We start from the raw sequence: 21,504 nt of genomic DNA on the forward strand, positions 1-21,504 counted from the left end.
AAAGTGTAAATTTAGTTTTTCACCATGGTTGATAATTTAAATTTCTCCCCCTTGGTTATTTCAATCACATTCTATTTTATTATATTACAAGATATACAGTCTGTGAGAAAGCGGGGCGGAAAATTTTATTTAGAGGAAAGACATTGGTCAATTTAGATAAAACTGGTCTCAGAAAGTTATGTATCTGTTTCTCAAAGAATGCCATAGCCTTCCAGGTATGGAAATTAGCTGATGTAGAGGATAACATATATAGCACTATTTTAGAAGAGCTATGTAAAAAGATTGAAGAGTTAAAGAAAAAATTAAGACAGAGCATATCTTACGACATAAAAGCAAAATGCAGCAATGGTGACTACTCTAACAAAGAAGGCAGAATGACCTTTAAAGAACTAGATGAAAAGTGTGAAAATGGACACTACTTGTGTCCTGAACATAATGATATACATAGTAAGGACGACGTAGAGAAAACCTGGTTACAACATGCTGACATAGTAAGTAGGGTTTGTTGTTCTGGTATTTTATTGATTTGCTTGTATTTTCGTAAATTGAGGTTGCTTTTTGTTGGCTTGAATTAATAGAGAGTGGATTTAAGTATTACATGTATTAATAACAAATAAAGACCATTATCTGTATAATCAAGTTATAGTATATGGAATATGAATAAATATAATAGGTTTTGATCATATCCTCTCTTTCTCATTCTCAATATTGGTAAACATGTAAACTAACATAGCATGTCTTAAATATGTTTAATGACACATTCAAACTTGTTACAGGTCATTGTTTTAAACTAATCTTAATTCACCCACCTTGACTAAAATTAATTTGGCTCGTTTAATTTTCATAAAATTATGACAAAATATTTACTTTAAGCCTTTGACAAAAATATAGAAATTTCAAAACATTTGAACCACAAACATTATCGGGAAAAATTCAATGGATATATAGCAGTTTGACAAACACTAATTTTGATAACTGAGAAGCCTAATATTTCCTTAACAATATAATTTGATCAGCTGTTGTTATAGAGGTATCTCCCTGTTTTGTTATGTATCACCTTAAGTTTATACGAGTATAGTTTGTATCTCAGGATTGGCTGTCAGTCATAAACTGAATAAATATCAGAGTATATTTAATTGACATTTTATTTTATTTTGTTGATTAAAAGTGCAATAGTTTGTTCTTAACTTTAAATAAAACATGATTTTTTTTTGTATCTTTGTTGAGTTGTAGACCTTTAAGTAGCGAAAAACTCTCTTAAATTAAATAGGTCAAGATTGATTTGGCCTTTTCATTTCTGATCATTTTTTTTACTGGATCTTGTTTGGGGATGCTGATTCGCAAATATCATGTTCATGCAGGAAAATCAGGTTAGCTGTCAATCTGAAAGCCTCTTGGTTTTTTCCATTGTTAAAGAGTAACAGTATTTCTTCTTTCTAATGAAAATCATTATGTTTGCATTTGAATTGTTTTTACCTTAGTAGGAGTTTGTTTTTCACCAAATGTGATACAGGAAAAAAGTTCTTATCAATGTTAACATAATGTTAACATGGTTAAGAATTTCAATTAGATCGTCTATGCACAGAAATGATATACTGCCACTGTGTATTGGTGATTTTTGTACGAAATGATTCATTCATTTTCTTCATTTGTTAAAGAGTGACCTTATTTCCTCTTCTATTTAAAATCATCCACTGTAAACTGCAATCAGTCATGATTTTTTTTTATAAACATACACCTTCTTTGTTTGTCTTAACGAAGAACGAATTAATCACTAATTTCAATGGAACTCATTAACTGTAGTTTGATATAAATACAGGATGCTAAATGTAAATTATATGTCCGTTCCTCATCATTGTATATTCTTAAAGGAAAATAGAAAAACAAAGGGGTACAAAGAATGAAAATATGGAGAATATTAACATGTTGAGTCATTATTACTGTTTGATTTGTTTTATTCTACAAGATTTTTCTTGTTTATTACATCACTTTTTATTGACAGACCGAGCTATCTTCCATTTTGTATCTGTGTTAGTAAGCTTAACATGGATTATTAATTTAATCATTTCATTTTTTATATTGTTGAATTTTATTTCTGTTATACTTGAATACCTTTTTACAGTGCTTCAGTAATTTTTTTGCGATCGCGATATCGATTTTTTTAAAAATTGGTTTATCAAAAGAACTCCCTTTTAATTTAAGATATTCCAAATCATTAGACAAAATTTCAGTTTTACGAACATATTTTTGCTATGAGATTGAAGAAGTTCTTTACACGGGAAGCAATCTTAAATAAATAAAAGAACAGAGTTTCAGTTTCCCCCGTGTTGCACATATTTTATATTTTCAAGAATAGTCGATCTCCCTCCATTATAGAACTTATCCGAGATATTGCTGATATTAACCTATAGTAAAAGTTTTATAAAAATCTGGCAAGAAATATACACTTGGAAGCGCTAACGAGGCCATTTTCCATAAATTTAATATTTTCAAGGGGCAAACCTCTTTTAAAAAAAGTCGATCGGCCACCATTTTAGAACTTGTTACGCGGGGGACAAAAAATAGATTCTTTAATATCAAAGACATATACAGTACCCAAGATTGGTAACTAAACGTAACCGCTGTCAACATCGCGCGCGTACAATCGTTCAAGCGTTTATTAAAAAAAAGTATGTTGTACAGCTTACCTTAGCAATCTTTCGGAACATCTTTTACATTCTGATACTTTATTTCAAGGGACAAAAATATGCTTATATGAATAAATATAACATTATTATGCATACTCTCATGCTATTATTTATTCCTTAATTGACTAGGAATATCAGTTTTCTGACCGAAGGTCGGTTGTTCTCTCCGGGCATCCGGTCTTCCTCCTTCAATATACAGTGACCACCTAAAAAAACAATAGTCTTGAAACACCAATCAATCAATTATTTAGACATATATTGATTTGACCTATCAGTCGAAGATCTTCATTTTAAGTTTGATGGTTTAATGTAGATATTTGTAAAAAGTATGTATAAAAAGTAAAATAACAAAAATACCGAACTCCATAGGAAATTCCTCCGTAAAATGGCAAAATCAAAAGCTCATACACATCTAACGAATGGAAACAACTGTCATATTTTTGACTTGGTACATGCATTTCCTTTTGTAGAAAATCGTGGGATAAACCTGGTTTTAAAGGTAGCAAAACCTCCCACTTGTATGACAGTCATATTAAATTCCATTATATTGACAACAATGTGTGAGCAAAACAAACAGACATAATGGTTAAAAATGTTAAAAACAGGGTACAGCAGTCAACATTGTAGTATAATCTTAATCACAATAAAAACAAACTATTTAACACAAAACTGCATGTAGAAAATACATAAGCAAAACTGAAAGACGAGAATTCAAATGTAGATATTTTAAATAATACAAGCTATATTTTGTGTACCTTCCTTATTGTTCTCGTTCTTCAATTATCATACGTGTTTTATGTACAGTAGAACACATTGTACTATTTAGCTACATTATAATTGTGATGGTTTGTATTCCGTTAAAGGTTTTTCTTTTTCGTCTTCAGGTTGAAAAGATTTCTGATGACAGAGCTGAAATAAGCACGAGGGAGGATGAACTTATTCCAAGTAATAGCACTGTCTTTATATTTTCCATTCGCATCTTTCTTTATCTGTTAACCGGTTTCATTTTTAAGAACAGATATATATTGGCGGAATAACTTCCTAGTCGTGTTTTCAATATCTACCACTCTATATTCAGAAGTAGAAAACCTCAATTCAACAGACTTTTAAAGTTCTACAAATTAATAATTATTTCACAAATACAGCATTACTTTGATTACATGCAGGGTTATGTTACGTCCTCTCTCAAGTTAATGGTTCACCATGACGTAAAGTAAGGAGACAATTTACTTAAGATTAATCCAGGCATTAAGAGGTTTGTTAAGTCATCATAAGAACCATGCATATGCCCAAATAGTAAAACTTCTCGGAATTATGTCATTTTTATTTATAAATGAACATGCTAATATTATCTGGAAATTTAACTGCAGCAAGGTCACTTGTGATGTCACTATGACATTATAAACTTGTCGAAAATTACCTTTTGGACTTAATCTGCCCATGTAACACATAGTTTTTAGTCAATATATATATGAACAACAGCTTTACAAAAAAAGAAGTTTTACACACAGAGCTTATTTGTTAAATACATTTAGTAGCAAAATATTTTTCTGCTGTTGCTAATATTAAAATATTTATGACAAAATCCAAAATTTTTGCAGTTTTTCACTAAATGTTATGTCAATAGAGGAGACAAACTTCAGATAAAAAAAAACCCCAAGGATGACTGGAGAATAGAAATAACGTCACTTCAGGTCTTTTTCCGACCGTCAAAAAACCCTTGCCAAAGTTGGGCGTCCGTTTGGCTGTGCGGGATTTACAAGTACGCAGCCACATCTGGTCAGAATGGGCACGTTCAATCCGATGCCTCGTGTGCCAAGCTCTCTGTACGTGAAGAACCCTTGCAACAACTCTTTGAGGGGTCCAAAGGTGGCCTGTTGTATGGCAAACATTGTTGTCCCTATCCAACCTACAATCAATCAGACAAATAAATACTGATGTCAAACAGACTAATGTCTTATGAATCTCCCAAGGTTGTTTGTTAGAATTATATTACCTTTTTAGTTTTTGAATTGAAGGTGGGGAAGTGGTCTTATCATACATATTCCGTTCTGATATAGAACAGTGAATCGGTTTTAAAAAATACAGATGTATATTTATGGACATTTATCTATCATGTTTACTTGCGCATTTCGGTAATTAAGGTTTCTTCTGTGTGATGTTTCTGGCGAAACCTAATAAAAACGATGATGAGTTGACAAAAAAGGACAATGGGAATCAAAAGTAAGATCAAAACCAGATAAATGGCAATCAAGAAAAGCACTAGTTAAGTGGTATTTTTATTTACCGGCACTGGGTTGACACCAATGTTGCAGAGAATACTGAGTATTCCCCCAAGCTCAGTGGGCAGTGTTTTACTGTAGAGATCATTCACAACATTTTTTCTTAAAATTTTAAAGGTTCCAACTCCTTCGGACAAAGTTGATTGATTGTTGTTTGCCAAATGTCCAATGTCAAATATGTCATGCATGTTCAGAACGAGAACATTTAAACAATAAATACAATAGGTAGATCTGTAATAGAGGACGATTTAGATGAAAGTCGTGGGAAATTGACTGCCACTGGGGGAAGAGTGTATATTAAATACGGACAGACATGTTGTCTTACAATAGGCCACATTCGGACCCTTTAGAGATTTTTAGCAAGATGTCTTACCGTGCAGAGAGCATGGCAGTCTCTACATTAGGCATCGGATTAAACGTCCTCTTCCTGACTGGACGTTGCTGCGTCCTTGTACATCCCGCAAAGCCATCACGCCTAACTGTGGTAAGGGTTGTACTGCCGGTACAATTCCTTCTATTCCCAAGTCACCTTTGGGGTTCTTGTTAAGACTTACATGATAAATTTGGTACAGTGGATAACTTTCTGATTATCTCTAAACAATTGTCAACAAAATAGGAACCCAATGACAAACAAATATTACTTGGTAATAATACGCGTACGGCTTTCATCAAATAAAATTTTCAGAAGCCTAAAACTTGACTGAATAGTCTTTAAATTTTAATAATCAAAGTTTTATGACCTCATACAGGCAAGAAGACTTGTTCAGATTAAACATATTTGCGTAAGACCTATAAAACATACTAGTACCATTTTTCAGAAAAGCTTGGGGTCCATAGGTGACCTGTTGCACGGCTAAACTTCTGCCCCTATCCAATATACTCTCATTTCCCGTGGCAGTCTAAATTCCTCCGACCTTAATCCTGGACGTTTTAATTACAGAACCTAACTATTGTATTTATTGTAAATTTGTTCTTGTCCTGAATATGCATGAAATATTTGCCACTGGACGTTAAGCAACCAATCAGGAAAGCTTATTGTTTGTTGGAATGGTCACAAATAAAACTGACAAAAACAGTGAAAGTCCGGTTATTCCTTTAAAAAAAAAATGAAATTTGAACATTTAAAATTGAGTTATAATAAATGATTGTTGATTAATGGTTTCTTAACGCCCAGTTGCAAAAATTTCATACATGTTCTTGACGAAAACAAATGAACAATAAATACAAAAGGTAGGTCCTGTAAAAGAGGTCGTCCGGGATGAAGGTTGGGTAAATTTGGACGGCCACGGAAAATAAGTGTATATTGGATAGGGACAGAAATTTAGCCTTTCAACAGGCCACCTCTGGAGGAAGACCAATGGTGACCGTATTTCTATTGCCCAGTCACCCTTTTGGGGGGAGTAATAATGAGTACTGTGGATTATTTACTTTCGTGGGTACCAATTATCGTGGACTTGGTATATATGATTTCATGGTTTAACAAAAAATTGCATATAAACCAATAGAAAACATGCTCATCTAAATCTTGTTATATTGCATTTCATCTCTAAGTTACCAAATAACATTACAATCAGCGATAACGACAGAGTGTTTTGAATAAAAAGACCACAAAAAACACAATTTAGGAACCAATTAAATAGTCTAGGACTGGTATGAAGGACGGGGTATTGGGGATTTTGACAGCTTAAAACTTCGAAGACATGTTACATGGGGTTAAACATTCTGCTTAAGGAATAAGAAACCCCATAAAAGTTGTAATGTAAAACTGTAGAAAGCGAGTTATTACCCTAATTCTTATTCAACGCCCTATTCTGATCTGACGTGGATGCGTATTAATACATCCCTCGGAACTACGTGAAGTCCCTTTTTTACTCATTTCTCTATCCTGGGTAGTAGGGGGTCCCTTGGAAAACTTTCTCAATACCAGGAAATTTTGTAACGAAAAGACATCAAGTACTTAAAATTATAATATTAATTTGTCACCCTATCATAAAAAAATCAGTTTAATCCATGAAGAATAATTTTAATGAAACTAAACATGGGCCACCACAATCCGTCGAGACATGTTTTAAGACTATTTAGGTAATAAAAGATCAATTGATTAATTGTGGTATGGTTTACGTTCAGTAGCAAATATTTCAATCATTTTCAAAGAGAACAAATTAAGAACACATTTAAACAACAAGTTCTGTACAGTGATATAATATAAAATTCCTATTGTAAAACACCGCTCTACTAGCCAACATCGCCGATGTGGTTTTACTTTATTCATTAAATTTGGATGCTTGTTTTCTTTACAAATACACCATATAATCAATAAAGTTCAAGATAGTAAGGACCACTGGGGGGAGATGAATCAACATGGCACTGGGGTACAGACGTACAGCGCAGCTGGTGTTTCAAAAAAACCCACTCATATATTGTAGTTTCGTGAAAAACACGGCCAATGAAAATATTTCAGGACAAATTTATAACCCCTTCATATATTTCTTAGTTATCAGTGGATTTTTTTATATCTTAACTTTATTTAATAGCGGTAAAAACATTTATACAGATATTCAATCGAAAGATAAAAAATATTGACCTATTGACATTTTACCTAAGTGAAATGGCAACTCGCTGATATATTTGACACGTATGTGTATAACTTCATATAGAAAGAGATCCCTTCCCCCGGGATAGGGACAACGGACGCATAAACATACATTTTTTTCCATCTTGCACATGATTTTAAATCGGTAGGTCTAACAAATATCTGCTCCCACTGCATTGGTATGTCCAGTACAATACTACATGTATGCTCTACACATAAAAGTTTTTCAATGTCATTTATACACTTTTTCTATCTTTCTTGGATTATATGCTGTTGTAGGATCATGCTGAGCTCGATTTGTTCAAGGTGAAAAAAAACTCAAATAAATCGTTAACATCTGAGAGAAAATTTTAGGTTGTGAAAAATTCAATATTACATAATTATATAGTTTGCAAAACATAAGAAATATTACAACATTCAATCACTTTTAGCAGTAAATTGCATTATAGATTAAAAAATCAATTGTTGTAATAACCAACTCGATACTTCATTATTTATTTTCAGAAAATGAACCAAACAAAGAAGAAGCATTCACTCAGGATCAAACATCTGTCAAAACCAACCTTCCTGTTTCTGTCACTTTACGTCAACAGTTTAATATTAAAAAGTCTAAGAATAAAAATCCGACCATATTTAGCTGTACCAAAATAGACAATACATTAGTCTTTACCGACTACAGGAATAACCGACTTATTATTTGTAATTCAGACGGTACTTATATCCATCACATTCATCTGTCCTATCAACCATTTTATATGACAGTGGTAAATATTAATACTGTAGCAGTATCCTGTGGACATGCCAGAACCATACTGATAATAAATATATCTACAGGTTCTGTCACCAGTACAATCAACACCAGTGATAACTGCTACGGAATATCATATAATGATAATAACCTGTACGTTGTTATTGATAGGAGTATAATACATGTGATGGACCTGACAGGTAAAGTAATACGTACTATACCGGCACCTTCATACGATATCTGGGACATTACAGTAGACAGAGACAGGTTGGTCTGTATAGACGATTCATCAATATACTGCTGCTCGTTAGATGGGAAACTAATTTGGAATTTTAAAAAGGATAAATTTCAAGATTTACGTGCTGTGACAACAGATGACGAGGGGAATGTTTATGTGACTAGATGTAAGACCGACACTGTAGTAATTGTATCTGATGATGGTCAACATCAAAGAGAACTTTTTACTGAATCAGATGGATTGAACAAGCCGTGGGGAATTTATTTTGACAAAAAAGATAAAATTCTGCTTGTATGTAATGATCATGATACTTTTCTTTTTGACGTAAAATAGAACGAAAATAAACATGAATAAATCTTTCAGACAATGAGTTTATTCGGACTCGGATCTGTTTGTGTATATAGTCATTCACAATAACTTATATTTATTTTTGTTTTCTTTACTATCAATTACTGATTATCAATCTAACTTAATTAATTGTCATGATCTGTATCAGTTGTATTCCGTATTCAGACTAAAGACAATATTAACAATTGTGTGATAAACGCTTAAATTTCATGTGCGACAACAAATCAACTTTATATGGAAATTTAGATTGATTGATTGTTGGTTGCTTAACGTCCAGTGGCAAATATTTCATGCATATTCAGGACGAGAACAAGTTCACAATAAATACAATAGGTAGGTTCTGTAATAGATTAAGGGATTAAGGTCGGAGAAATTTAGACTGCCACGGGAAATGAGGGTATATTGGATAGGGACAGAAATTTAGCCTTGCAACAGGTCACCTACGGACCCCTCAAAGAGTTGTTGCAAGGGTTCTTAACGTGCAAAGAGCGTGGCACTCTCTTTACACGAGGCATCGGATTTAACGTCCCCATTCTGACCGGACGTGGCTGCAAATTTGTACATCCCGCACAGCCAAACGGACGCCCCACTTTAGCACGGGTTTTACTGCCGGTCGGAGGAAGACCAATGGTGACCATACTTCTATTCCCCAGTCACCCTTGGGGGGTGGAAATTTAGAGAAATATTACAAAGACGTGCTTTTCTTTGATTCACGTCCACTTAATGTTTGATAGTTGGAGAAAAAAAACAAATTCAAGTTATATTTCATTATATCTTTTTAAACCATATATAAATTGTTTAAGAGGAAATTTTAATTTAAGTCATATGTATGTCCTCAATACATTTTTGTCTCAAAATAAAGGCATTCTTTACGGATGTGTTGTTTGTAAATAAAATTGGTAAATAAAATCGGAACACATTATACATTGTTTTGTGTCGTTGGGTTGCTGTCTCATTGACTGGTACTTCTTTTTCCCTTCATTTGCCAAATAATTTCTTTCATCCCGGTAGACTTGCATGTACATTTTATATACAAATAATTCTGATATATGCATTTTTAATTTGTTCTCATCCTGAATATGCCTGATATATTTGCCACTGGACGATACACAACCAACAGATCAACCAATTAATTCTTCTATTCATACCAAACTATATGACATATCTTCAGTTTATCCGTGTGTTTATTTCCTCATTTGATGAAAGGTTTTACAAATTTGATGTTGATACAGTACAAATAACACATGGTCTAACACCATACAGACTGATATGACTGTGTTCCAATAACTTTCTGTCCAACGTCTTGATAAAATGTCGTTGAAAACAAAATAACGGAAAGATTATAATTGTTTTGAAAATGTAACTTGAATCTTCTTCGGCAGTTGTATTTGGTGATTGTCGTTTGAATATTAATTTTTCGGCATTTTAAAAACATTTGAACATCATTTGTCCTATATATTTCAATATGGAAAATCAAAAACTTTCTGAGTAAGAATCAATGTACATGTTCTTATCTTTTATATATAATTCATACTCTTATGAGAAAGATGTTATCCAGGAAAATATTATCAGGCGTTCTCATCTAAATAAAAGATAACGGAAAGTCTTTTTTTTTACGTGATAAAGAAACTTGCATAAATGAACTTAAATTAGTGTATTTGAATTTAGATTTGTTTTTGCATTCAGTCATTCTAAATGGATTTTATTTGTATGTGTGTTATCTACCGAATACATATTCAACATTAATTAATTGTGATTTATTTTACATAATTACTACCTTGCTTTCTTATAAGTTCTATATAAGATATTCTGTATTCCGATTTTAATTAGATACATTTTTATGTGTATGTATTATATCCCCTAGTCAACAAAAGAAACGATACAAGCCAAAGTATTTTCCATATATAATAATATTTGATACACTGTACCAAGGTAAATAATTGCCCAATTGGTCTAATATTTACAGAGTCTTATTTTCTTATCAAAACCATTAATTTTAGGCAAAAACTCGAAATGTTTTTTTTGAAATTTTTGTTATTTCAGAAATCGTATTTTCACCCAAAAATTCTAAAATCGATATTAGAACTTAAAACTTTGCACTTAAACAAGGTCTACTTAAAATTTCGAATGCCTTTGCAGATATTTGAATACTTAATTCTCCTCTTCGAAAGTAAGTGCCGACTTTTGTTATCATTTTCCGCTAAAAATTTGACCCCGTTGTTCAATTACACGGTATTTTCTCACTTTCCATATTGGTCAGATTCTTTTAATCATATTGGAAAATGAATGTTTTTTAGTGGATTATTTAGCAGTTTTTCCTATTTATTATATTTTATGATAAATTTGAGTTCAAACTTGTGTATCGTTACTTTTTTTGACTAGTATAATGTCACCGCAACATTTATGTGTGACAACAAAACAGCTTTATATTAAATTTTGCGGCAAATTTTGCTAAGGCCAAAGACATGATCTTGGTTTATTCTATTTGCCGGTTGTGCTGTGATGGTTGGTGAACACTCAAAATATGTTTCAGACCATTTTTGTAAACCCACAAAAGTAGTTGTATGTACATATTGTTAACTTGACTCGTTTAGAAGTTTTTTTATGTGTTGTATGCTTCTTATGAACATATAATGCAAGAAATTTGAGTTTTTGCAATAAAGATTATTATTTAGATTTGAATTATATGTTTTATCCTTTATCTGAATCTGTTCTCTAAATAAAACGATTCTATGCTGATGTTTAGAAAAATATAATAGCTTTTAAATTGTAATGTGTCACTTTTATTCTTCAGTTTATATCCCCCAAAGTAACATCAACAACAACCCCACCCCACCCCACCTCCAGTTTATTCCTGTAAACTTCAATGTACGTATTACATTAATTTTTTATTCGTCTTGTCCTCAATATGAGGGAGATTTTTGCAACAGCACAATTAAATTTTGTCACTGTACGTTATGGAACCAACCATTAATATTTCACGTCCTAACGAAAATGACGGCAAAGGAAAGAAAGCTCAAGTGGTAAAGGTCAATGACACCATACACAAACGAAAACGAAAAAACGGCGCAAATAATTTAAGTTAATGATGCAGTACTCCCAAGGACATTAAACATAGAAAAGATGAGACAGTAACCAAACGACACAAAGAAACAAAAAAGGTGTGTCATATTCGCCAAGGACACAGTACTCAAATGGAAAAAAAAGCTGTGGCATAAACGTCAATGAGACTATACCCTAACGACGCAGATAGTAAACAGGTTCGGCATATGTGATACAACCTTATCGAAAAAATCACTAAAGAAAGATGTGGCATAAACGTCAATGAGACTATTCCCTTACGACACAGATAATAAAAAAAGTTATGGCATATGAAATACAACCTTTACAACACAATCACTAAAGACAGATGCGGCATATACTTCAATCAAACATAACTCCAAAGAATATAAACAAATGTGGAATAGGTTAACGAGACATATCCTAACATAGGATGTATCATATAAATCAATGGCACAGTATTTTAGCGAAAAATATAATAAAAACAGATGTGTCATGTACATGATAACTCATCGACACACAAATAAACAATAATACAATGTGGCACATACGTAAATCATTGATTGCTTGTTGCTTAACGTCCAGTGGCACACTATTTCAAGTTCAGACGAGAACAAATTAACATTAAAGACAGTAGGTACTACTCTTCAACCATGCCCAAGAAGGAAAAAAAACTTACCTTTTGGTCGACTATGACACTCGTGGTTTGCTGAGGGGAGGTAAGCGGTTTCTGATGCACTAGTGGCACTCGTTGTTTGCTGAGTGGAGGTAAGCCGTTCTTGCTCAAATAGTTGCACTCCTTGTTTGCTGAGTGGATGTAAGCGCTTCCTCCTCCACTAGTGGCACTTGCTGTTTACTGACGGGAGATAAGCGGTTCCTGCTCCACTAGTGGTACTCCTGGTTTGCTGACGAGAGGTAATCAGTTTCTGCTCCACTAGTGGCACTCGTTGTTTGTTGAGGAGAGTTAAGCGGATCCTGTTGCACTAGTGGCACTCCCTCTTTTTTGAGGGGAGGTAAGCGGTTCCTGCTCTACTAGTGCCACTTGTTGTTTTCTGAGGGGAGGTAAGCGGTTCCTTCTCCACTAGTGACACTCGTTGTTTGCTGAGGGGTGATAAGCAGTTCCTGTTCCACTAGTGGCACTCCTTGTATGCTGAGAGAAGGTGACGGTTCCTGCTCCATTAGTGACACTTCTTCTTTGCTAATGAGAGGTAAGCGGTTCCTGCTAAACTAGTGGGAGTCGTTGTTTGCTGAGCGGACATAAGCAGTTCCTGGTCTACTAGTTGTACTCGTTGTCTGCTGAAAGGAGGTAAGTGGTTCCTGCTCTACTAGTGGCTTTCCTGTTTGCTCAGGGGAGATATGCGGTTCCTGCTTCACTAGTGGAACTTCTCGTTTGCTGAGGGGAGATAAGCGGTTCCTTCTCCACTACTGACACTCGTTGTTTGCTGAAGTGAAGTAAGCGGTTCCTGGTCCACTAGTGACACTCCTTGTTTGCTGAGGGGAGGTAAGCGGTTCCTCTTCCACTAGTGAAACTCGTTAATTGCTGAAAAAAAGGAAGCGGTTTCTGCTCCACTTGTTGCTGCTTGCTGATGGGAGGTAAGCGGTTCCTGCTCTACTAGTGAATCTCCTTGTTTGATGAAGGGAGGTTAGCGGTTCCTGCTCCACTAGTGGCACTCATTGTTTGCTGAGGGGAGGTAAGCGGTTCCTGTTCCACTAATGACACTCGTTGTTTGCTGAGGGGAGGTAAGCGGTTCCTGTTCCACAAGTGGCACTCGTTGTTTTTTTAAGGGAGGTAAACGGTTCCTTCTCCACTAGTGACACTCGTTGTTTGCTGAGGGGTGATAAGCAGTTCCTTTTCCACTAGTGGCACTCCTTGTATGCTGAGGGAAGGTGACGGTTCCTGCTCCATTAGTGACACTTCTTCTTTGCTAATGAGAGGTAAGCGGTTCCTGCTAAACTAGTGGGAGTCGTTGTTTGCTGAGCGGAGATTAGCAATTCCTGGTCTACTAGTGGTACTCGTTGTCTGCTGAAAGGAGGTAAGTGGTTCATGCTCCACTAGTGGCTTTCCTGTTTGCTCAGGGGAGATATGCGCTTCCTGCTTCACTAGTGGAACTTCTCGTTTGCTGAGGGGAGATAAGCGGTTCCTTCTCCACTACTGACACTCGTTGTTTGCTGAAGTGAAGTAAGCGGTTCCTGGTCCACTAGTGACACTCCTTGTTTGCTGAGGGGAGGTAAGCGGTTCCTCTTCCACTAGTGACACTCGTTAATTGCTGAAAAAAAGGAAGCGGTTTCTGCTCCACTTGTTGCTGCTTGCTGATGGGAGGTAAGCGGTTCCTGCTCCACTAGTGGATCTCCTTGTTTGATGAGGGGTGGTTAGCGGTTCCTGCTCCACTAGTGGCACTCATTGTTTGCTGAGGGGAGGTAAGCGGTTCCTGTTCCACTAATGACACTCGTTGTTTGCTGAGGGGAGGTAAGCGGTTCCTGTTCCACAAGTGGCACTCGTTGTTTTTTTAAGGGAGGTAAACGGTTCCTTCTCAACTAGTGACACTCGTTGTTTGCTGAGGGGTGATAAGCAGTTCCTGTTCCACTAGTGGCACTCCTTGTATGCTGAGGGAAGGTGACGGTTCCTACTCCATTAGTGACACTTCTTCTTTGCTAATGAGAGGTAAGCGGTTCCTGCTAAACTAGTGGGAGTCGTTGTTTGCTGAGCGGAGATTAGCAGTTCCTGGTCTACTAGTGGTACTCGTTGTTTGCTGAAAGGAGGTAAGTGGTTTATGCTCCACTAGTGGCTTTCCTGTTTGCTCAGGGGAGATATGCGGTTCCTGCTTCACTAGTGGAACTTCTCGTTTGCTGAGGGGAGATAAGCGGTTCCTTCTCCACTACTGACACTCGTTGTTTGCTGAAGTGAAGAAAGCGGTTCCTGGTCCACTAGTGACACTCCTTGTTTGCTGAGGGGAGGTAAGCGGTTCCTGTTCCACTAGTGGCACTCGTTGTTTGCTGAAAAAAAGGAAGCGGTTCCTGCTCCACTTGTTGCTTGCTGATGGGAGGTAAGCGGTTCCTGCTCCACTAGTGGCACTCCTTGTTTGATGAGGGAAGGTAAGCGGTTCCTGCTCCACTAGTGGCACTCCTTGTTTGCTGAGGGGAAATAAGCGATTCCTTTTCCACTAATGACACTCGTTGATTGCTGAGGGGAGGTAAGCGATTCCTGTTCCACTAATGGCACTCGTTTTTTTAATGGAGGTAAACGGTTCCTGCTAAACTAGTGGGACTCGTTTTTTGCTGAGGGGAGGTAAGCGGTTCCTGGTCTACTAGTGGTACTCGTTGTTTGCTGAAGGGAGGTAAGGGGTTCCTGCTCCACTATGGCTCTCCTGTTTGCTGAGGGGAGACAAGCGGTTGCTGTTTCACTAGTGGAACTCCTCTTTTGCTGAGGGGAGGTAAGTGGTTCCTGTTGCACAAGTGGTACTCGTTGTTTGCTGAGTGAAGGTAAGCGGTTCCTGCTCCACTAGTGGCACTCGATGTTTGCTTAGAGGATGTTAGCAGTTCCTGTTGCACTAGTGGCACTCCCTCTTTTTTGAGGGGAGGTAAGCGGTTCCTGCTCCACTAGTGCCACTCCTTGTTTGCTGAAGGGAGGTAAGCGGTTCCTGCTCCACCAGTGGCTCTCCTGTTTTCCGAGGGGAGATAAGCGGTTGCTGATTCACTAGTGGTACTCCTGGTTTGCTGACGAGAGGTAATCAGTTCCTTCTCCACTACTGACACTCGTTGTTTGCTGAAGTGAAGTAAGCGGTTCCTGGTCCACTAGTGACACTCCTTGTTTGCTGAGGGGAGGTAAGCGGTTCCTCTTCCACTAGTGACACTCGTTAATTGCTGAAAAAAGGAAGCGGTTTCTACTCCACTTGTTGCTGCTTGCTGATGGGAGGTAAGCGATTCCTGCTCCACTAGTGGATCTCCTTGTTTGATTAGGGGAGGTTAGCGGTTCCTGTTCCATTAGTGGCACTCATTGTTTGCTGAGGGGAGGTAAGCGGTTCCTGTTCCACTAATGACACTCGTTGTTTGCTGAGGGGAGGTAAGCGGTCTGTTCCACTAGTGGCACTCGTTGTTTTTTTAAGGGAGGTAAACGGTTCCTGCTAAACTAGTGGGACTCGTTTTTTGCTGAGGGGAGGTAAGCGGTTCCTGGTCTACTAGTGGTACTGGTTGTTTGCTGAAGGGAGGTAAGCGGTTCCTGCTCCACTAGTGGTACTCCTGGTTTGCTGACGAGAGGTAATCAGTTCCTGTTCCACTAGTGGCACTCTTCGTTTGCTGAGAGGAGGTAAGTGGTTCCTATTGCACTAGTGGCTCTCGTTGTTTGCTGAGTGAAGGTAAGCGGTTCCTGCTCCATTAGAGGCACTCGTTGTTTGATGAGGAGAGGTAAGCGGATCCTGTTGCACTAGTGGCACTCCCTCTTTTTTGAGGGGAGGTAAGCGGTTCCTGCTCCACTAGTGCCACTTGTTGTTTTCTGAGGGGAGGTAAGCGGTTCTTTCTCCACTAGTGGCACTCCTTGTATGCTGAGGGAAGGTGACGGTTCCTGCTCCATTAGTGACACTTCTTTGCTAATGAGAGGTAAGCGGTTCCTGCTAAACTAGTGGGAGTCGTTGTTTGCTGAGCGGAGATTAGCAGTTCCTGGTCTACTAGTGGTACTCGTTGTCTGCTGAAAGGAGGTAAGTGGTTCCTGCTCCACTTGTGGCTTTCCTGTTTGCTCATGGGAGATATGCGGTTCCTGCTTCACTAGTGGAACTTCTCGTTTGCTGAGGGGAGATAAGCGGTTCCTTCTTCACTACTGACACTCGTTGTTTGCTGAAGTGAAGAAAGCGGTTCCTGGTCCACTAGTGACACTCCTTGTTTGCTGAGGGGAGGTAAGCGGTTCCTGTTCTACTAGTGGCACTCGTTGTTTGCTGAAAAAAATGGAAGCGGTTCCTGCTCCACTAGTGGCACTCCTAGTTTGATGAGGGGAAGTTAGCGGTTCCTGCTCCACTAGTTGCACTCATTGTTTGCTGAGGGGAGGTAAGCGGTTCCTTTTCCACTATTGACACTCGTTGTTTGCTGAGGGGAGGTAAGCGGTTCCTGTTCCACTAATGGCACTCGTTGTTTTTTTAATGGAGGTAAACGGTTCCTGCTAAACTAGTGGGACTCGTTTTTTGCTGAGGGGAGGTAGGCGGTTCCTGATCTACTAGTGGTACTCGTTGTTTGCTGAAGGGAGGTAAGCGGTTCCTGCTCCACTATGGCTCTCCTGTTTGCTGAGGGGAGATAAGCGGTTGCTGTTTCACTAGTGGAACTCCTCGTTTGCTGACGGGAGGTAAGTGGTTCCTGTTGCACAAGTGGTACTCGTTGTTTGCTTAGAGGATGTTAGCAGTTTCTGTTGTACTAGTTGCACTCGTATGTTGCTGAGGGGAGGTAAGCGGTTCCTGCTCCACTAGTGGCACTCCTTGTTTGCTGAGGGGAGGTAAGCGGTTCCTGCTCCACTAGTGGCTATCCTGTTTTCCGAGGGGAGATAAGCGGTTGCGGCTTCACTAGTGGTACTCCTGGTTTGCTGACGAGAGGTAATCAGTTCCTGCATGACTAGTGGCACTCGTTGTTTGTTGATGAGAGGTAAGCGGATCCTGTTGCACTAGTGGCACTCCCTCTTTTTTGAGGTGAGGAAAGCGGTTCCTGCTCCACTAGTGCCACTCCTTGTTTGCTGAAGGGAGGTAAGCGGTTCCTGCTCCACCAGTGGCTCTCCTGTTTTCCGAGGGGAGATAAGCGGTTGCTGATTCACTAGTGGTACTCCTGGTTTGCTGACGAGAGGTAATCAGTTCCTTCTCCACTACTGACACTCGTTGTTTGCTGAAGTGAAGTAAGCGGTTCCTGGTCCACTAGTGACACTCTTTGTTTGCTGAGGGGAGGTAAGCGGTTCCTCTTCGACTAGTGACACTCGTTAATAGCTGAAAAAAAGGAAGCGGTTTCTGCTCCACTTGTTGCTGCTTGCTGATGGGAGGTAAGCGATTCCTGCTCCACTAGTGGATCTCCTTGTTTGATGAGGGGAGGTTAGCGGTTCCTGCTCCACTAGTGGCACTCATTGTTTGCTGAGGGGAGGTAAGCGGTTCCTGGTCTACTAGTGGTACTGGTTGTTTGCTGAAGGGAGGTAAGCGGTTCCTGCTTTACTAGTGGTACTCCTGGTTTGCTGACGAGAGGTAATCAGTTCCTGTTCCACTAATGCCACTCTTCGTTTGCTGAGAGGAGGTTAGTGGTTCCTATTGCACTAGTGGCTCTCGTTGTTTGCTGAGTTAAGGTAAGCGGTTCCTGCTCCATTAGTGGCACTCGTTGTTTGTTGAGGAGAGGTAAGCGGATCATGTTGCACTAGTGGCACTCCTTGTTTGATGAGGGGAGGTTAGCGGTTCCTGCTCCACTTGTTGCACTCATTGTTTGCTGAGGGGAGGTAAGCGGTTCCTTTTCCACTAATGACACTCGTTGTTTGCTGAGGGGAGGTAAGCGGTTCCTGTTCAACTAGTGGCACTCGTTGTTTTTTTAATGGAGGTAAACGGTTCATGCTAAACTAGTGGGACATCGATAAACCATTCAATGGTTTTTGAACAATCAGTGCATTCAACTATGTCAAATTTTCTAGGAGGTGTTAATGGATAAATGAAAATGTCATCAATCTACCTGGATATCTTTTAGTTATTCAGAGAAAGAGGAAATTGATATAAGGCGGTTAATGCCATACAATTAAGCGAATAAAACAGACAACGTCATGTTCAATGACACATTACAATCAAACAAACACACATTCTTCTTGAGGATCATCGGTTCCTACATGTATCGTGAAACAAGCTTAAAATCGTATAAATAGTGATAAATCATCAACCGAGCGCAGATTGGTAAATTTATCAGGTTTATTCTAAAATATTACTAAAAGTTGTATTCTGTGATATTACCGGAAGAAACATGAGGTCGAACTTCTGACACGGTCAACTTTGATATAATAGCGGTTATCTTGGGGTTAGTAACATTGATACATTAGTTGCACTTGTTTGAATAATTTTCTTTTTTTAATTCGTAGCTTCTTTACAGATGCATTACTTTACATGTACGTTTCGAAATTAATAAAGTTACAGAACGCTCTCTCAGCAAGATTTACGACATGATGTGGATTTCGAAAAGCAAGACATTATTTGCAATCATTTTGAGTAAAAATATTTAAAAGACTACACGGTTAGTTATTGTAAAATTTTACATCACTTCAGAAGAAACACCGACATAGCTAGATAATACAATTAATTATCTAATTACTACCACAATTTCTATATCTGTATTCGAGCGAATTTTCAATTGATAATTCCGTTATCAATTAGTTATTGTAGTGTGATTTAAATAAAAAAAAAAAACACTGTTGTTCGATGCTACATCTGTGGGTACAAGATATGAAACGTTTGAGAGCATAGAAAACAAAATTAGTTAAAACTTTAAACGGTACAATGTAAAATCTCTTAATTTACAAGCCGATATACATGTACCATTGTGTACGGTGAACAACTGACATATCTAAATTTGAGACTGGTAAAAAAACCAAATAATCCGGATAGTGTCAATACAGATAGATCTGCGTTACGTTAAACGATCAATTAATTGAAAATAAAAAAATAAAGCTTTCACTACCTAGTATCAGTGTCTACTTGGTTTTAGACTCCGAATAATGGCTTTTGGTATCTTTATAAACAGAACGCAGTTTGAATTCATAATATGTGTCAGGTAGCAGATTTTGAAGTGTGTACATGCATCGTCCATTTTCCCCTTCCACTACATCTTTAGAAGAAAATGTCCTGACAGGCAGGTTTTCTGTACCTGGAGGTCGATCATCAAGCTCATACGATAGGCACTCGTCTTGGACATCAATAAACCATTCAATGGTTATTGAACAATCAGTGCATTCAACTATGTCAAATTTTCTAGGAGCTGTAAATGAATAAATGAAAATGTCACCAATCTACCTGGATATCTTTTAGTTATTCAGAGAAAGAAGAGAATGATCTAAGGCGGCTAATGCCATACAATTAAGCGAATAATACAGACAACGTCGTTATCAATGACAAATTACAATCAAACACAAATTTTCTTTAAGGATCATCGGTTCCTACATGTATCGTGAAACAAGCTTAACATCGTATAAATAGAGATAAACCATCAACCGAGCGCAGATTGGTGAATTGATCAGGTTTATTCTAAAATATTACTAAAAGTTGTATTCGGTGATACTACCGTAAAAACATGAGGTCGAACTTCTGACACCGTCAACTTTGATATTATAGCGGTTATCTTGGGGTTAGTAACATTGATACATTAGTTGCACTTGTTTGAATAATTTTCTTGTTTTAATTCGTAGCTACTTGACAAATGCATTACTCTACGTAAACGTCTCGAAATTAATAAAGTTACAGAACGCTCTCTCAGCAAGATTTACGACATGATGTGGATTTCGAAATGCCAAGACATTATTTGCAATCATTTTGAGTAAAAATATTTAAAAGACCACACGGTTAGTTATTGTAAAATTTTACATCACTTTTTGTACAAGGAATCCTACAAGTTTAAAAGTTTCTCATTAACCATTATATTTGGGTCAAATGGAGGCAACTTCACAAATGGTCTGTGGTATTTAGTCGACTTGGCGTCTGAATTTAAGCTGCACTGGTAAGTAGATCGACCCATTTGTTAACATCTTGGTCTCCATACACGACAATGAATAACTGTGTTTTTGAGCGATTTCACCGATTTTACGTGTACGTTAATGTTTCTATGACTCGATACAATTTTAATGTTATCCAGCAATTGATTCGGTGTATCAACCTATCCCAAATGGTAGAAAAACAGTACTTTTCTTTAAAAAGAGAATGCTTCCAATTCTGCATACGATTCTTTTATACCTGACTTGTGTGTCTCGTTATGCATCACCAGCATCGAAAGAATAGTAAAAGATTATAATGCTTATCTTTTTAAGGTTGTTTATTTCTAAAGATTTGTTGGGATAAGTGCATTTGCTAATAAAAGTTTTTATCTCTGTCAGTTTTGTTAGTTGATGAGTGCTCTTCATCAAATTATCTTTCCTTTCAATTTGTACCTATCCCCAAAACATTCTCAAGAACCGGCAATGCCCAAGCGCTCCCCGGGAATGAAGCTTAATAAAATATGCAAAATCAAATGCCGTTTGTTTTCATTTGATGCAGGTATTTCATGAATCTCTATTGCTATTTCTGTATTCCAGCGAATTTTCAATTACTAATTCCGTTATCAATCAGTTATTGTAGTGTGATTTAAATGTAAAAAAAAGAAAAACGTTGTTCTTCGATGCTACATCTGTGGGTACAAAATATGAAACGTTTGAGAGCATAGAAAACACAAATAATTAAAACCTTAAACGGTACAATGTAAAATCTCCTAATTTACAAGCCGATATACATGTACCATTGTGTACGCTGAACGACTGACATATCTAAATTTGAGACTGGTAAAAAAACAAAATAATCCGTATGGTGTCAATACAT

The 21,504-nt window shown here is 37.4% G+C and overlaps 1 protein-coding gene across 1 annotated transcript; it reads left to right on the forward strand.

Annotated features, from left to right (window-relative positions):
• Positions 1-38: 38 nt before the first annotated feature.
• Positions 39-9,137, forward strand: LOC127732313 (uncharacterized). The gene is made up of 3 exons (XM_052241377.1): positions 39-491; positions 3,572-3,632; positions 8,067-9,137. The coding sequence occupies exons 1-3, from the start codon at positions 375-377 to the stop codon at positions 8,879-8,881; spliced, it is 993 nt and encodes a 330-aa protein (XP_052097337.1). The 5' UTR covers positions 39-374; the 3' UTR covers positions 8,882-9,137.
• The last annotated feature ends 12,367 nt before the right edge of the window (positions 9,138-21,504 follow it).

This window comes from Mytilus californianus, unplaced genomic scaffold (assembly GCF_021869535.1).
Source record: "Mytilus californianus isolate M0D057914Y unplaced genomic scaffold, xbMytCali1.0.p SCAF_23, whole genome shotgun sequence".
Classification (NCBI taxonomy): Eukaryota; Metazoa; Mollusca; class Bivalvia; order Mytilida; family Mytilidae; genus Mytilus; species Mytilus californianus.